This window comes from Anomaloglossus baeobatrachus, chromosome 3 (assembly GCF_048569485.1).
Source record: "Anomaloglossus baeobatrachus isolate aAnoBae1 chromosome 3, aAnoBae1.hap1, whole genome shotgun sequence".
Taxonomy (NCBI): Eukaryota; Metazoa; Chordata; class Amphibia; order Anura; family Aromobatidae; genus Anomaloglossus; species Anomaloglossus baeobatrachus.
The window spans coordinates 360,920,154-360,938,565 of NC_134355.1; the positions used below are offsets into that span (position 1 = coordinate 360,920,154).

The 18,412-nt window shown below is 46.4% G+C and overlaps 1 protein-coding gene across 2 annotated transcripts in view; it reads left to right on the forward strand.

Annotated features, from left to right (window-relative positions):
* The window catches only part of MDN1 (midasin AAA ATPase 1), a 585,757-nt gene that overhangs the window by 340,016 nt on the left and 227,329 nt on the right, over positions 1–18,412 (forward strand). For both annotated transcript variants that reach the window (XM_075340129.1, XM_075340130.1), the window contains exons 49-52: positions 1,814–2,034; positions 2,770–2,883; positions 14,324–14,456; positions 17,692–17,798. In XM_075340129.1, the coding sequence (XP_075196244.1) occupies positions 1,814–2,034; positions 2,770–2,883; positions 14,324–14,456; positions 17,692–17,798 (575 nt within the window). The remainder of the gene's footprint in view (positions 1–1,813; positions 2,035–2,769; positions 2,884–14,323; positions 14,457–17,691; positions 17,799–18,412) is intronic.

Consider the following 18,412-nt stretch of genomic DNA (forward strand, 5'->3'; position numbering starts at 1 on the left):
CAAGGGGGCTATATTCAATATAAGGGGGCCATATCCAGATTAAGGAGGGCCAATTTTAGGATGGGGGGCTATGAGGGACATATACCCTATATGATTTGTTAGAGGGACACTGGCATTATAAGATGGACCCCATTTAACATTAAAAAAAAAAAATTCTCTTTTGCTTCACCAAATTTGGGTGTGCGACTTATAATCAGGTGCGTCTTATGAAGCTAAAAATACGGTTATATATATATGTATATATATATATATATATATATGTATATATATATATATGTATATATATATATATATATATATAATATGTGTGTGTGTATATGTATACACACATGTACCTCTATCAAAGATGCTGCAAGACTATGATGGATATGAAGCCTCTGTCACTAAAGCTCTATTCATCGCCCTGTGCCACCATCTTCTGCTTGACTGACAGCCTCTGTAATGTGTGATTACAGGAAAAGGCGTCGTCGGTCAAGCAGGAGAAAGTAGCTCTAGGTGGGGAATAGAGCTGGAGTGACAGAGGCTTCAGATTTACAAGTGGCTCTACAGCCTCATTTCTATATGCATTCAGTCTCACCGGTACTGATTGACACTTCGCTCAGCAGTACATCATTGTAGAGCTGGCTGTCAGTCAGTGCTGGGGTGTGACTACAGGCACTGCTCTCAGTGCTGTGAGCGTTAACTTTAATTGCTTCGGGCAAGCCTGTGTGACTGAAAGCTGGCAGCTCCCAAGAAATATTAAGCTCGTTTTCTCCTGTGTGCTGCACTTTCACTACTGTGGCCGTGCACCTTCATAACAGTATTAACTTATAGGGTAAGGGTACCGTCACACTTTAGCGACGCAGCAGCGATCCCACCAGCGATCCGACCTGGTCAGGATCGCTACTCCGTCGCTACATGGTCGCTGGTGAGCTGTCAAACAGGCAGATCTCACCAGTGACCAGCCCCCAGCGACGTGCAAGCGATGCTGCGCTTGCACGGAGCCGTTGTCTGGAAGCTACGGACACTGGTAACTAAGGTAAACATCGGGTATGGTTACCCGATGTTTACCTTAGTTACCAGCGCACACCGCTTAGCGTGTGCAGGGAGCAGGAGCCGGCACTGGCAGCGTGAGAGCTACGGAGGCTGGTAACGAAGGTAAATATCGGGTAACCACCTTGGTTACCCGATGTTTACCTTGGTTACAGCTTACCGCAGGCTGTCAGATGCCTGCTCCTGCTCCCTTCACATTCAGGATTGTTGCTCTCTCGCTGTCACACACAGCGATGTGTGCTTATCAATGGGAGAGCAACAATAAAAAAAAACAAACCAGGGCTGTGTGTAACGAGCAGCGATCTCACAGCAGGGGCCAGATCGCTGCTCAGTGTCACACACAGCGAGATCGCTAATGAGGTCACAAAAAACGTGACTCGGCAGCGATCTCAGTAGCGATCTCGCTGTGTGTGAAGTACCCCCAAGTCCATATCCGCAGATTAATAGCTTTATCTGACGTGGGAGTTTCCTTTAGAGATATGAAACACTATCAATAATGGTCAATAATACTATACTGTTAGGATTACAGTTGTAATCCAATAAAAAGTAAACTGTCTCTCTTCTCTGTTAATTACAAAAAAAAAATCTCCTAAATTTGTTAGTTTGTTAAATCAAATTGTTTTCCTGGATTTTTGTTTCCAGACCTATGTGCTAACATTTCTGGAAACCTGAGTTCCTCAGTTTTCTTTGCACCATATTTGCACACCTTTTGTTTCGAATGCTTGTTTAATGTTGATGGTGTGACCTCAAGAACTCAAAATTTGTTTTCTTTCCATTACAGAAAAAATCCACTTGCTATACAAGATCTTCAACTGATCGCAAAGTCAGCCAATGCAGACAATCTCAGCTTTAATGCTTTGGAAATGGAAGGTGTTTGGATGGATGACCCTTTAGTTATTCAACATTCTGTCCAGCTGATAATTGAGAAATCAACATCATTAGACTGGAAACTAAGGATGCGCTGGCTATGCCATTTATCAAAAAAATTGCCAACTGAGCTGGGTGTGTGTTGTTAAAGTGACTTTTCTTCTTTTTTTTTTTTTTTTTTTATCTCCTATTTTTAGTGTTAATCATTCTAATGTATGTAAAAAAAAAAAAAAGCTCATTGGCCTGATATTGATCATTATTAGAAATATAAAATGCTATATAAAGTTAGTAGAATTAGACTATGCCATACACAAATGGGTTATTGTTTCTTTTACAGACTCTTAGTATTGATCTCATTTGAGGTCATTTATGTCATTGAAATCCTATTTCCCTTCAGTTTTCTTACATGCTATTAGTCAATACATAAAACCTATATGATATCTGGGAATGCAGAGCATTTTGGCTGTTACATAGCTCATATGCTGCAGTTATAATGCAGGTGAATGTAGGCACACTGCGATCTGCATTGTACCTTGACTAGGAAAAGTCACAAAAAAGTCCATCTGGTTCTGACTTGTTGGAATTTGTCATGCTACCTCATGGCTAGCAATACGATCCATCCACTAGTGGTATGATGCAATGTGGCATGCAGCAATCTTTGGCCGTGAGATCTGTGTCACTACCAAAGCCATTATGTAGTGTAAGAATTAGTGTATGTTCACACATTTGGTTGTTTTTTGTTTGTTTTTTTACACTACAAATTTACAAAGCAGCTCAGTTGTATGGGCAATTGTATTTTGACATTATTCAGAGCCCCTTAGAATACACAAACTTACGCTGACTAATTCCGTTCTTACCTCTTATGAATAGATCATGTGCGCGTGGAGATTGATGCTGGAGCACAAGCTTTGAGTAGGTTCTACTCTAGCCCACTGTTTGAAGAAATGAATAGTGCCATGAAACTCCTCCACACTTCAAGACTAGGTAAGATTTTCTCTTAAGTTTTTATTTAAAGAAATTATCAGCAGTATACAGAAGGTGATCTAAAAATGGAATTGTCTGCATTTTGAGGGCCCAATTCAATGAATGTTTTGGGGGCAAAATAATTTTTGGCTGTGTGGACTCATTAAGAATTTTGCACTGCTTGCATTTTATAGCCTCTGTTTCATGGTCTTTTGCTAGCCAAAAAGTTACCGTATTTTTCGGACTATAAGACGCACCCTGGTTTTAGAGGAGGAAAATAAAATTGTAAGCAAAAAATGTGGTCATGACACATTGTTATGGGGTGAGGATCTGCTGCTGACACACTTATCGGGGTAATGTCCTCAAATTTTCTAACTCGGGTACCCCATCCTGGTAATGATCCTCCTGCCTTGTGTGTATATGTGTGTATATGTGTGTGTATATATATATATATATATATATATATATATATGTCCCTCATCCTGGTATAGCCCACATCCTGCTATATACTGCCATCCTACTATATACTGACATCCTGGTATGTGCTCCCATCCTGGAATGTGGCCGCATCCTGCTATATACTCCATCTTGGCATATGGCCGCATCCTGCTATATACCCCATCTTGGTGTATGGCTGCATCCTGCTATATACCCTATCTTGGTATATGGCCGCATCCTGCTATATACCACCATCCTGCTATATACCCCCATCCTGGTATGTGCTCCCATCTTGCTATATAACCCCATTCTGGTATGTGCTCCCATCCTGCTATATACCCCCATCCTGGTATGTGCTCCCATCCTGCTATATACCCCCATCCTGCTATATACCCCCATCCTGCTATATACCCCCACCCTGCTATATACTCCCATCCTGCTCATAATATACCCCCATTCTGCTATATGCCGTCATCCTGCTATATACCCCTATCCTGCTATATGGCCGCATGCTGTGGCACACACAAAAAAAAGTAAACGTTCATACTCACCTTTCCTCGCTCCCTGCAGCATCGCTCCTCCTCCCGTCTGTGCCGGCAGCAGCGCTGCTGACCTATGTGGAGCCGGCCACGCTCCCTGCAGCATCGCTCGTCCTCCTGTCTGTGCCGGCCGCGGCTGCGTGTGGACACGTGCGCACAGTGATGATGTCATCCCTGTGAGCACCGTTAGTCTCCACACACAGCCGCGGTCGGCAGACAGGAGGATATCGCGATGCTGCAGGGATCGTTGTCGGTGAGTGTACTGATTCACTGCACTCCGCGCTGATAATGATGCGTGGTGGGCAGTGAATACAGCCGCACATGATCACTCCAGGCTGTAGTTGCCAGGGGTGATCATGCGGTCCGGCTGTTTACTATGCGCACATCCCCCGTCCAGCACCCTGCCCACCTGTCAGCGCCGGCTTCAGCACTGAGAGATGGGCGGGAGGATGGGCATGCATATTAAATGAGTGGGCCCACGTAGTCACGGCAGGCTGTTGCAGCCTGCTCATGCCCCCGATGACCCGCTCCACCGCAGCACCCTCATTCCCCGCAGCTCTATATTCAGACCATAAGACGCACCCTACACTTTCCCCCAACATTTGGGGGGAAAAAGTGTGTCTTATAGTCCGAAAAATACGGTAACTTAGAATCTGTCATTCATTTTGCTATGACAGTATGATATCTGGCTTCTAATGCTCTATTTATTTATTTATTTATTTATTTATTTTTTTTAAAAAGCTCCTCTTTGCTGATTTATAACCACAGACCACATGAAAGTTGGAAGTATCCATTTGCAGAACCAAACCATTTTAGACCCAAATACATGCATTTAATGAAATAAAACAAATTGTCCCGAAAGGTTGACAGCTACTTTAAGATGATTTTGCTCCTCAACCCAACTATACTCTAGTGCAGGGTTCCCCAACTCCAGTCCTCGAGGGCCACCAACATTGCATGTTTTCAGGATTTCCTTAGCATTGCATGGGTGTTGGAATCATCAACTGTGCAGGTGATTAAATTATCACATGTGCAATACTATGGAAATCCTGAAAACATGCACTGTTGGCGGCCCTTGAGGACTGGAATTGGGGACCCATGCTCTAGTGCTTGAGAGGGAGGCAGCCACAAATGGTTATTCTATACATATGACTCTTTGTATGGTAAGGGATAACCCCCAAATTTAAGATTAATGGCTGCTAATATAAGTAAATAGAAATAAAATTCATTGAGAAACTCATGTCAGTGCTTTTACAGCATTATTTAGAGCCACATACCTAGGATGAGACTGATTATTATTATTATTATTTATTATTATAGCGCCATTTATTCCATGGCGCTTTACAAGTGAGAGAGGGTATACGTACAACAATCATTAACAGTACAAGACAGACTGGTATAGGAGGAGAGAGGACCCTGCCCGCGAGGGCTCACAGTCTACAGGGAATGGGTGATGGTACAATAGGTGACAACAGAGCTGGTTGCGCAGTGGTCTACTGGACTGAGGGCTATTGTAGGTTGTAGGCTTGTTGGAAGAGGTGGGTCTTGAGGTTCCTCTTGAAGCTTTCCACGGTAGTGGAGAGTCTGATGTGCTGAGGTAGAGCGTTCCAGAGTATGGGGGATGCACGGGAGAAATCTTGTACTGACTGATTTACATATGAAGAGAGAAAAGGCTACATGCAAAAATGTGTAGCTTTCTTTTACTCGTGTCATTGGGGAAAACAAAACACAGAGTATAGAACACTGCCACTAGCAGTTGATGCTAAATACAAAAAGTGTTAGCTCCTCTTGGCTTCCGGTCTTGTGTGCTGATGGCCCTCGCTTCTATTTTGCTTTCCCACTCTCCAGCAGCAGCCTCTTTTCTCTTTCTCACTTGATCGGCTCCCATGGCTTCTTACCTCATTAACAGCGCTGCCATTGGCAAATATGTAGTTCCCAGATCTTCCTGAGTTTAGGCCTCAGCTCATCGCTTCCCATGGTGGAGGCAGATGATGCACGGTCTCTTGATCCCTGATCTTTCTATGCATTGTTAAGGTGGGTTTCTCTCTCCAGAGACATTTCCTGCTCATTGTATTTCTGGGTAGAAGTCCTTTCTTATCACAGCAGCTACTGTTTTTGTATGATCCCATAGTGCATACACATCTACCGCACCATCTGAGAAGGCCTAGGTGTTGGTGGCTTCCTTCCCCCTATCCATATTGCAATGCTTGTGTGGAATAAAGAAAAATCACTTAGCAGTCACAGTTCCCCTTTTTCTCTTTAAAGGGACTGTCACTAGGTTTTCTTTATCATTCCTTTGGGAGACCCAGACCTTGGGTGTTTAGCTTCTGCCTCCGGAGGACACACAAAGTACTACACTTAAAAGTGTAGCTCCTCCCTCTGAGCTTATACACCCCCTGGTGAGCCAGTCCCAGTTTATCACTTTGTGTTCAGGAGGCATACGTCCACACATCATTCTCATATGATTTTTTCCTTTTTGAAATGAGATTGAAGAAGTGCGGGTCCACGTCTGGACCCACGGCATGTCCCTTCTCACCCCACTGTGTCGGTGGTGTTGTAAGGTTGATTCCAAGGCTGGAGCCTTACATGCCGTGCTCCTTCACCATCCCTCCTGGGCTCTGGCTTGAAGTGGGAGCCAGCGCGGTCTCCATGCCTGGCAGGAGACCGGTCTCCATCCGCAGCCCTTTAGGACCCTGCTGGACCGGAGCACTCATCCCCAGGGACCTGGCCCTGCGTCTCAGCAGCTAAGTACCTGAGACGTTTATATGTTGGGGGTCCCTGTGCTTTATTGTATGGGGAGAGTGTGCTTACTGTATTTATCTTGGCTTTTCCGGCGGGTTCTCTAGCTGTCGCCCGAAAACCGCGCCGATGGTGCCTGCGCGTCGGCCTCGCCGCTCAAATTTAGGCCCCGGCTTTGCCGGAGGCCTAGTTTCTGTTCACTGCCCTCGCATGTCACTCATGCAGAGGGACAGGCTCGGCTCCTCCCGGCGGCCGTCCTGCACAGGGGAGGGACACTCCCCACTGCTGTGCGTGTCTCCTCCCCTGTACGTCTCTATGGCCCTCCAGATCCCGCTCTCCTACAGGAACGCCCCAAGTCCCGCCCCCTCTCTTCGCTCCGGCGGCCATTTTTTCAGACAGGGTTCACTCTGCGCTGGCCTGCACTCTGCATCCCTGCTGAGGTGCTGTGCATTGGGGGTCCGGGCTTCGGGATCTGGAGGGCACACAACACCGCTGCCAGCGGTCTGGTAAGCCACAACCGGTCTCTGGTTGTGGACCTCTGTATATACTCTCTGGGGTTTATTCTCTTTGTAGAAGCTGTCCCCACTCCAGCAGCATGTCTCACACGAGGAGCAAGGCTCCAAAGCTTTATACTGTATGGGCTGCATGTAAGCTCCTGCTGCCTGAGCCGTGCACCTATCCACATTGTGATGTCTGCTCTAACTTGGCGGTGCCACAGCCTGGAGTCTCACCCCCAGTGGTCTCTTAAGCTGCTCCTGCACCTGTGGCTGAACCCCCGGCTTGGGTAGAATCCTTTTCTAGGTCTATCTCCCAGTCTTTTGCTGAGTCCATGGGACTTCTGTCCAGGACTTTGAATATGCATCAGCCCCCTTCACAGGGTGCCTCTACTGCTAAGGGTCCCTTAGGATCTCTATCATCTTACCTCCGTCCACCGGAGCTCACAGAGGATTCATCATCAGGGCCCAGACCCCGTCCTCCTAAGAGGAGACGCAGGGTTTCCTCTCCCTCCTCATCCCGCGGCTCTGATTCAAGAGCTGACTCGCAGGATGAGGAGGATGCCTTTACAGGGGGCTCGGAGGCTAACTCCATGTGCCCCATTGATCTTTCCGAGGGTGACTCAGATCTTAGTGACTTGATTGCTTCCATTAATTCTGTACTGGATCTCAATCCGCCAGTATCAGAGGAGCAACCCTCTCTGGCAGAAAAGCACCAGTTTACCTCGCCTAAGAGAGTAAAGAGTGTGTTCTTTAACCACTCCAGTTTTCAGGCCGCTGTGACCAAACCCAGGGCCTGTCCTGACAAATGTTTCCCAAAGCATGGTTCTGATGACCGTTTTCCCTTTCCACCTGAGGTGGTCAAGGAGTGGGCTCATTCCCCAAAGGTAGACCCTCCGATGTCTAGGCTCTCAGCCCGGATCGTTGTGTCGGTGGCTGATGGCACCTCCCTTAAGGATTCCACTGACCGTCAGATTGACCTTCTGGCCAAATCCGTGTATGAAGCGGCGGGGGGCGCGTTTTCCCCAACTTTTGCAGCAGTGTGGGCTCTCAAAGCCATCTCTGCTTCTCTAGAGGAGATGCATTCCCTCACCAGGGAATCTATGCCCGAGATGGTTGCCTTAACTTCTCAATCTTCAGCTTTTTCATCTTATGCCATGTCTGCCATGCTGGAGGCTTCTCACCGCACTGCGGTGGCTTCGGCTAATTCCATCGTTATCCGCAGGATCTTGTGGCTTCGAGAGTGGAAGGCAGATGCTTCTTCTAAGAAATACCTTGCTGGGCTCCCTTTTGCTGGGTCCCGGCTGTTCGGAGAACAGCTGGATGAAATTATTAAAGAAGCTACTGGCGGGAAGAGTACTTCCATGCCACAAACCAAAACCAGGAAACCTGCCCAGGGTAGGAATCAGTCGAGGTTTCGCTCCTTTCGTTCCTCCAACTGGTCGTCCTCTAAGCCCTCCGCCTCGTCTGCTAACTCAGCTAAGGACCAGAAATCCAACTGGCGCCCAAAAGCGCGTCCACAGAAGACCGCAGGAGGTGCTGCCACTAAGGCAGCCTCCTCGTGACTCTGCCCGCTCCGGCAACGTCCTTAGTCGGTGGCAGGCTCTCCCACTTTGGCGACGCTTGGTTTCATCATGTCTCCGATCAGTGGGTGAGAGATATCATCTCCCACGGCTACAGGATAGAATTCTCTTCCAGCCCGCCAAACAGATTTTTTCTCTCAACTCCCCCTTGCTCCAAGGCCGCCGCCTTCTCACAGGCCGTGGCAGCCTTGCAGACAAACGGAGTAATTGTACCAGTTCCCGCCCGGGAACGGTTCAGAGGTTTCTACTCAAATCTCTTCCTAGTTCCCAAAAAGGACGGTACCTTCCGGCCCATCCTGGATCTCAAGCTTCTCAACAAGCATGTTCAGGTGCGGCACTTTCGCATGGAGTCTCTGCGATCAGTCATTGCCTCAATGACCCAAGGGGATTTCCTGGCGTCCATCAACATCAGAGATGCCTATCTGCATGTGCCAATTGCAGTTTCACACCAGCGTTGGCTACGTTTTGCAATAGGAGAAGATCATTTCCAATTCGTGGCTCTCCCCTTCGGGTTAGCCACGGCCCCTCGGGTATTCACCAAGGTCATGGCAGCAGTGATTTGCGGTTCTGCACCTCCAGGGCTTGGCAGTGATTCCTTACCTGGACGACCTTCTAGTCAAGGCTTCATCCAGCGCAGACTATCAGCGGAGTGTCTCGCTCACTCTCGCCACACTAGCCCAATTCGGGTGGCTTGTCAATCTTCCCAAGTCCACTCTGACTCCGACCCAGAGTCTCGCGTACCTAGGGATGCAGTTCGAGACTTTGCCGGCACTTGTGAAGTTGCCCTTAAACAAACAGCTGTCACTCCACCTGGCGGTGCGCTCTCTTCTGAGGCCCCGCCGTTATACTCTCAGGCATCTGATGCAGGTGCTGGGTCAAATGGTGGCGTCCATGGCGGCTGTTCCCTTTGCCCAGTTCCATCTGCGCCCCCTGCAGCTGGACATTCTCCGCTGTTGGGACAAGCGGCCTTCCTCCTTACACAAGTTAATGGCTCTGTCGCCACGGACCAGGAGCTCCCTTCAGTGGTGGCTTCGGCCCCTCTCCCTGTCCCAAGGGCGCTCCTTCCTGGCCCCGTCCTGGGTGATTCTCACCACGGATGCCAGTCTATCCGGCTGGGGAGCGGTATGTCTCCACCACAGAGCGCAGGGCACTTGGACTCCGTCCGAGTCAGCCCTTTCAATCAATGTGCTGGAAACCAGAGCCGTGCTTCTAGCTCTCCTAGCCTTTCACCACCTGTTGGCGGGCAGGCACATTCGAGTCCAGTCAGACAACGCGACAGCGGTTGCCTACATCAATCACCAAGGCGGGACACGCAGCCGCCTGGCAATGATGGAGGTACAACGCATCCTCCAATGGGCGGAGGACTCCAAATCCACCATATCCGCAGTCCACATCCCAGGCGTGGAAAACTGGGAGGCAGTTTATCTCAGCCGTCAAAGCGTGGACGGTGGCGAGTGGTCCCTGCACCCGGCAGTGTTTCAGTCAATCTGCCGCAAATGGGGCACTCCGGACGTGGACCTAATGGCATACTGTCACAACAACAAAGTTCCTGTTTACGTGGCTTGCTCCCACGATCCTCAGGCCTTCGCCGCGGACGCTCTGGTTCAAGACTGGTCCCAGTTTCGTCTGTCTTACGTGTTTCCCCCTCTAGCTCTCTTGCCCAGAGTCCTGCGCAAGATCAGAATGGAGGGCCGTCGAGTCATCCTCATTGCACCGGACTGGCCCAGGCGAGCTTGGTATCCGGACCTGCTCCACCAGTCCGTAGAGATGCCGTGGCATCTCCCGGACCGTCCAGACCTACTCTCGCAAGGTCCGTTTTTCCGCCCGAATTCTGCGGCTCTCAAATTGACGGCGTGGCTATTGAGTCCTGGATTTTGACGGCTTCTGGTATTCCTCCTGAAGTCATCTCCACTATGACTCGGGCCCGTAAGTCTTCCTCCGCTAAGATCTATCACAGGACTTGGAAAATTTTCCTACCCTGGTGTCGCTCTACCGGCCATCCTCCTTGGCCATTCTCTTTGCCGACCCTTCTGTCTTTTCTACAGTCCGGTCTGCAGCTAGGACTGTCCCTCAACTCTCTCAAGGGACAAGTCTCAGCTCTGTCAGTTCTGTTCCAGCGGCGTCTCGCTCGGCTGGCTCAGGTCCGCACCTTCATGCAAGGCGCGTCTCACATCATTCCGACTTATCGGCGGCCCTTGGATCCCTGGGACCTTAACTTGGTCCTCACGGTATTGCAGAAACCCCCTTTTGAGCCTCTTAGGGAGGTTTCTTTGTATCGTCTTTCTCAGAAAGTGGCCTTTCTGGTTGCCATAACTTCTCTCAGGAGAGTCTCTGATTTGGCTGCGCTCTCTTCGGAGTCACCTTTTTTAGTTTTTCATCAAGACAAGGTGGTTCTCCGTCCGACTCCGGACTTTCTTCCTAAGCTGGTCTCTCCTTTCCACCTTAACCAGGACATTACCCTACCTTCCTTCTGTCCGGCTCCTGTTCATCGCTTTGAAAAAAGCGCTGCATACTCTAGATCTGGTGCGTGCTCTCCGGATCTATGTGTCTCGCACCGCTGCGCTTAGGCGATGCACCTCTCTTTTTGTGCTAACCACAGGTCGGCACAAGGGCCTCCCTGCTTCTAAGCCGACCTTAGCCCGTTGCATTAGATCGACCATTTCGGACGCCTACCAGAGTACTCAGGTGCCTCCCCCGCCGGGGATCAAGGCACACTCGACCAGAGCTGTCGGTGCCTCTTGGGCTTTTAGGCACCAGGCTACGGCTCAACAAGTCTGTCAGGCTGCCACTTGGACTAGCCTGCATACCTTCTCGAAGCACTACCAAGCGCATGCTCATGCTTCGGCAGATGCGAGCTTGGGCAGACGCATCCTTCAGGCGGCTGTCGCCCATTTGTGAAGTTAGGTTCTGCCTACTTCTTAGTTTTTCTGTTTATTCCCACCCAGGGACTGCTTTGGAACGTCCCAAGGTCTGGGTCTCCCAAAGGAACGATAAAGAAAAAGAGAATTTTGTTTACTTACCGTAAATTCTTTTTCTTACAGTTCCGTATTGGGAGACCCAGCACCCTCCCTGTTGCCTGTTGGCAATTTCTTGTTCTGCGTGTTTTCACCGGCTGTTGTCGTGGACAGAGTCTCCGGTTGTTCCGGCTCTTGCTCTGTTCTACTTGTGGGTGGCTATTCTCCTTCAGCTTTTGCACTAAACTGGCTAGGACTGGCTACCAGGGGGTGTATAAGCTCAGAGGGAGGAGCGACACTTTTAAGTGTAGTACTTTGTGTGTCCTCCGGAGGCAGAAGCTAAACACCCAAGGTCTTGGTCTCCCAATACGGAACTATAAGAAAAAGAATTTACGGTAAGTAAACAAAATTCTCTTTTTTGCTACCCCATCTGAGAGAAGCATAATGTAGAGATAGAGACCCTGATTCCATAGTTGTATCACTTATTGGGCTGCTTGCTGTCATTTTCAACCTGATGACAGAGTCCCTTTAAGACAGGCTATGTCAGACTTCAAAGGAGAATCTTTCATCCATGCTACAGTTGGGGCTTTGTACTTGTTTGCAAGTTAACACGATACTCTGTCCTGTATTCCTACGTCCAGGACAACCCTCCATGGTATCTGAGCCATACACCTCTTAAATGCTTTAACTGTGTGGCTATTTGTGACCTCACCATGGTATCACTCTTTTAATCCACTTTTTTTCTGACTGGACTTTTCTTCCTAACCAAGCCCATCACTAGGCAGGACAAAGAAAAGGATCAAGGCCAAGCACCGTAATCAACAGACTACCTAGTCAGTCTTGCCTTTGCCTTCACTTGTTAGGCCTAGACTTCCTCTCCTTCTGAAAGCCATAGTTTGAAAGCAAAATGCGAAATTGTTATTAGAGCTTGAAAGCGAAACGGACCTAATTTAACCAGTCCAGTGGACCGCCTTGATAAAGCAGTTAGACGTTCTTCAGATTATGGATACAGACTGCCTCATTCATGGAACCTCATTTTGCTACTTAGATTTATTTATTTTTTTATTTATTTTTTATATACATCTTTTTTGAGGCTTGTGGCCCTGACTCCCAGGCTAGAACTTCCACTTAATGGACCCACTAAGTCAACTACGCTTTTCTTTCATGAGTTCATCAGGATAAATTTGCTGAATAGACCCACCATCTTTCTTATGTAACGGAGCGTGTTAGCTGTACTGCGTGCGTCAGCTGCTCAGCACGCGTGAGAGCGCGTCCGGATGCTCAGAGCGCGTCCGGAGGCTCAGAGCGCGTCCAGCTGCTCAGAGCGCGTCCGGCTGCTCAGAGCGCATCTGGCTGCTCAGAGCGCGTCCAGCTGCTCAGCGCTGTACTTGCACACTGATCTGAGTGCATGAGATGAGGATGCCACGTTGTGGGGGATCACAGGAAGGGTGAGTATAATAGTTTTGTTTTTTTTGTGTGCGATGTGATGGGGGAGTCATATGAACCAGGAGTGTGGGATTATATGTATCAGGATGGGGGACCGTGTACCATGTTAGGGGATTATACTGTATATACAGTCCCAGAATGAGGGGGCCATAAGTAGGAGCTGTAAAGAATTAATAGCATTTCACTTAATTTTAATGGATACATTTAATTTTACATAAGGGCACATTGAGCTAAAAGCTCCATCACAGAACAAATTAAACTCTTAAGTCAAGGTATTACTGTATATTATAAAGATGCTTATTTTCATGTGTATTATTGATTTCTGAAATAAATATTGACAGTTACTTTTTTTTACCCCTTTACAACATATGATCATAGGTCGTGTCCATGTCTTTGATGCGGGCTTGACAACTGATTTTATGTACTTCTATGTATATCAGAAGTGTTCAGATGATCATAGGTTTAAGTACTGTTAAATACATTAAAAAGTGGAAAAAATAAAAAAAGTTTAAAAAAAACAGAAGTTAAAAATTTGGCACATTAAAAATAAAAAATTAAAAAAAACATATGAAGTATCGCTACATTCATAGAAGTCTAATCTATCAAAATATAAAAGAAAGGAATTAGATCGGTAACTGGGTAGCGAGAAAAAAAAAAAGGAAAACATCAGAATTACTTGGGAGGGGGGGTGTTTGCCTCTGAAACACTGCAATAAGGGGCGACCAAAACGTGAGTTATGTACCCTAAAATAGTATCAGTAAAAACATCAACTCTAGAATGCAAAAAAAAAAGCCTTCACACAGCTCCAGATCCCAAAAATGAAAATGTTTTGGTTCTCAGAAAATATTTTTATTTTTATTACAAATTTTTGAATTTTTATTTCACCACTTAAATAAAAAACAACAACAAAACTATACATATTTGGTATCTGCGTAATTATACTGTTAGGTCAGTTTTACCATGTAGTGAAAATGGTAAATAAAAACACAAATTACACTTTTTTCTCATTTTTTTAGGTGGGAGTGATTTTCCCCCATTTTCCAGTGCAATATGTAGCAGAATGAATGATGTCATACAAAAGTACAATTAGTCCTGCAAAAAACAAGCCTAGATATGGCTATATTGTTGTAAAAGTAAAAAACTTGTGGATCTTGGAAGAAGGGGAGGAAAAAATGGAAAAACTACTCACTCATGAAGGGGTTAAGTAATAAAATGGTGGGAGAAAAAAAACAAAAACCTGACATTTAGGTTTTTTATTTTTAATGCAGGTGACCATTGTGTTCCACTTGATCCTCGCTGGAATATACAATTGTTGGACACTATGAAGCATTCCCTTACACTTGATACTGGCATGCAACCAGATCTGGAAATCTTTAGCCAGTTGGATAGTCTAATTAACAGGTAAGTTTTATGTGCATGATGCAATTCCGAATACTCCTGTACATGAGATCATTTCCTAAGACCTCATAGCATTGATAGCACAATGTTTACTGGGGATTTGTGTTTCATATTCATAGCAATTTAAAACCCGGTTTGTGATTTGTAACTAGAATCCCAAAGTGTCAATAAAAGGAACCTGGCAGCCGACAACATCCCGCATTAAATCCAGGGCATGTACAAGACACTGGTTGTATGATTTCAATTTAGTATGTTTTCACTCTGAAATGCTGCGGTGTTTCAGAGAAGAGCATACTTTAATAGTCACTGGTGACCAAGTCGTACGGGAGGCTAGTCAGGCAGGCAGGTCCCTGGCAGCTTCTCCTAACCCCCTCCACCAGTGTTTAAGTCACATACGTGTCTGAAATAATAGTGTGATGCATGCTGCCCGTAGATTGTGTAGCATGTATCTGCTGTCAGCTTTTCTTTAAAAACTAAAGTGAACCCTATCCAACAATGGTAGCCCTAACAGTACACTTATCTATTCAGTGCTACTTCTTGTATCCCCCCTCGTTCTGTTTTCATGTGAACCCTACCTAACAACGGTAGCCCTAACAGTACACTTAGCTATTCAATTCTTTTTCTTGTTTCCCCCCAACTCCCTCCCTCGTTATGCTTTTATGTGAACCCTACCCAACAACGGTAGCCCTAACAGTCTACTTCTCTATTCAGTGCTTCTTCTTGTTTCCCCAAACCCCCTGCCTCGTTCTGCTTTAATTTTAAGTAGTTTTGAACTTCACTAATTTTGTCTGTTAAAATAATATGCTTTCTGCTACCACTTTGTATATTTATTGATCTAGATAGTTTTTTTTAATTTCAAATACAGTATGAGGATCATTAAGGTTTGCCTTGTTTTAGAGGAATATAGTCCACATATGCTTAGCAAGAGCCCTGCCCTTGTTATAAAAAGTTTTTTTGACACCCTTCCATATTAATATGATTGATGTAAATAAAAAAAAATAATCCTTTTTCACACGGCCATAAAATTGAATGGGTCGCCTTTTTCTTTTTTATAAATTTGGAAAAACTAGCTTGTGAATTGATTCACCAATGTAACCAGGGTATGAACACAGAACACTTGTTACTTCGTGAAGTATAATGTCAACCATGCTGTAAGTTTTTATGTGTAATATAATGGTGGCCAAATGTTTTGAGACTGACCCAAATGTTAGTTTAGGCTAAGTTCACATTTCCGCTAAAATCTATCAGTCACAATCCGCTGCTCTTGTAAACAGCGGAATCCGTTTAGCGGATTCCGCTGCTCCCATAGACTTGTATGAGCAGCGGATTGTGACTGATGATGCTGCGTTGCACCCTCCGCCCGACTGATCAGTCGTGGAACGACTGACCGCCGGGCGGGGGGAACGCAGCATGTAACGTTTTTTGAGCAGCGAGATCCGTCGGATTTCGCTGCGCATGCTCTCTGGCTCCCTGCACACGTCACCAGCTTTGGTTGGTTACCCGATATTTACCCTGGTTACGGTGCAAGGAGCCAGCGCTAAGCGGTGTAGGCCCGTAACCAAGGTAAATATCGGGTAACCAAGGTAAACATCGGGTGCTTTGCTGTTACCCGATATTTAGGCTGGTTACGTGTGCAGGGAGGCCGACACTTCCCCGCTCGGCCCCGCCCCCTCCCGCACTCCGCACGTGTATGTACACACACACACCTGTCCCCAGCCATGCAGACAAGCACTGACACCCTCGTCTGGCCCCGCCCCCTGCTCGGCTCCGCCCCCTCCCGCACTTTGCATGTGCACACACACACATACATACATACATACATGCACATACACACACTCACTCACACATACACTCACCTGTCCCCAGCCATGCAGACTGCAGCACTTCTACTGACATCCTCAGCGCCTGGCCCCGCCCCCCGCTCGGCTCCGCCCCCTCCCGCACTTTGCATGTGCACACACATACATACATACATACATACATACATACATACATACATACATGCACATACACACACTCACTCACTCACAGATACTCACCTGTCCCCAGCCATGCAGACCGCAGCACTTCCACTGACATCCTCAGCGCCTGGCCCCGCCCCCCGCTCGGCTCTGCCCCCGAACACCGCCCCCCGCACACAACGGAATCCGACAAAGAATTCTGTTCTTTGTCACCGTTGTACAGCGTTGAACAGCGCATCAGTCACATGCGTCAAGCGACGCATGTGACTGATACAAATCAACGGAAATGTGAACTTAGCCTTACACAGTTTGTTGCATCTGTGTTTTTAGATCTTTTAGACAGATGATTTTATGGTTACTAAAGTACAATTATCAGCATTTCATTCATTTTTACAGACTTTTCTGGACAAATGCATAAAGTTTTTCAAACACTCAATATTTCAAGTGTTGACCCTTATTTTTCAAGACCTGTGACCTGCTTTGTGCCCTGGCATGCTGTATATTCTTGCCTAATCAGTTCTTGTAGTTTATCACAATTTGTGTTTTTATTCAGTCACTGCTTGGGGATTGATCACATGTCAATGGGATTGATATCTGGGGAGTTTCCTGACAATCAATTTAAATTTTCAATGTTTTGTTCACGGAGTTACATAACCCTGCTTCCCAGAAAATAAGCCCTAGTAGGATTTTTTGGGCTTTTGGAGTATGCTTAAAATATAAGCCCTACTCCAAAAATAAGCCATAGTTGCATTTGCATAAGGAAGTGTCCAAGCAGCTAAAAAAGTTAAAGAATACAGCAGTAGGTAGTTCTCACTTTTGCCTTGTGACATGGTGTTCGTCATATTGGAAAAATCAATGTTCATCCCCAGATTGCTCCTGCATCGTTGGGAGAAGTTGCTCTTGGGAGATCTTTAGATACCATTGATTTCTTAGGGAAAATTGGGAGTGAGCGCATTCCCCTGGATGAAAAGCAACGTCCCACATGAATGGTCTGAGGATGTGTCACTGTGGGTATGACACAGGACTCGTGGTAGCGCTCACCTTTCCCTCTCCAGACAATCATACCTCCAGACGTCCCAAACTGTCTGAAGGAGTCTTCATCAGAGACAATAACGTTACTGCAGTCCTGTCCCTGTACCTCCTGCCGTTATTTTATCATAATGCCCCCTTCAGACTGTTTGGGACATTTGGAAAAATGATTGGAAAGGAAAAAGTGAACTTTTCCCTAAGCACTGAAAATCACAAAAGTTTTAACTGGATACTTAATTTCTTAACAGGGCGATTCTTCTAATCAATCGGCAAAAACAATCTTTCACTGAAGCACATGTATCTAGGAAGCCAAAAAGACTAAGCGCTTTGAAAATTGCTGTTGAACTTCACAAAGGTAGTGCTTGTTTTGCATTGATACTAAATGAAAATGTCTGTTGTGGTTTTCTGGGTTAAAAATTTGCCACCACATACTGTATATTAAAAAGCCTAGAAGGGGTACACCACCCACCTATTACTATGTGCTTGCTGTGGAGAAATTGCCAATGAAATCTTTTCAAGGGTTTTTCATAGAAGAGGGTAAAAGCCAAAGATCGCATTTTTTAACATGCTGCTGTTGTATGCTTTAACAATATTGCACCATTGTACTTTATAGTCCAGATAGTTTAATACACAGTGAAAAGAAATCAAATATATATGCATTTATATTATGCCAGAAAAAAACCCTGTGGGGTCATTAAAATAAAATGTTTATGCTGGAATTCTAGCAAAAACACCTTAAGAAGTTGCTCCAGGTTTTTACAAATTTTGCAGCTTTTGTTCTTTCCACTCCAGTCCCTGCCATCTTTGCCGAAATGGATGGGGCATGATTTAGCCCACCCAGCTAATTCTTAAAATTTTACACCACTTTAGTGCACTCCAGTCCTTGAATGAAGTCTTATCTCTGAGGCCCCCTTCACACGTCCGTGAAAATCACGCACGTGTTTCACGGACGTGTCAAAGGTGCGTTTT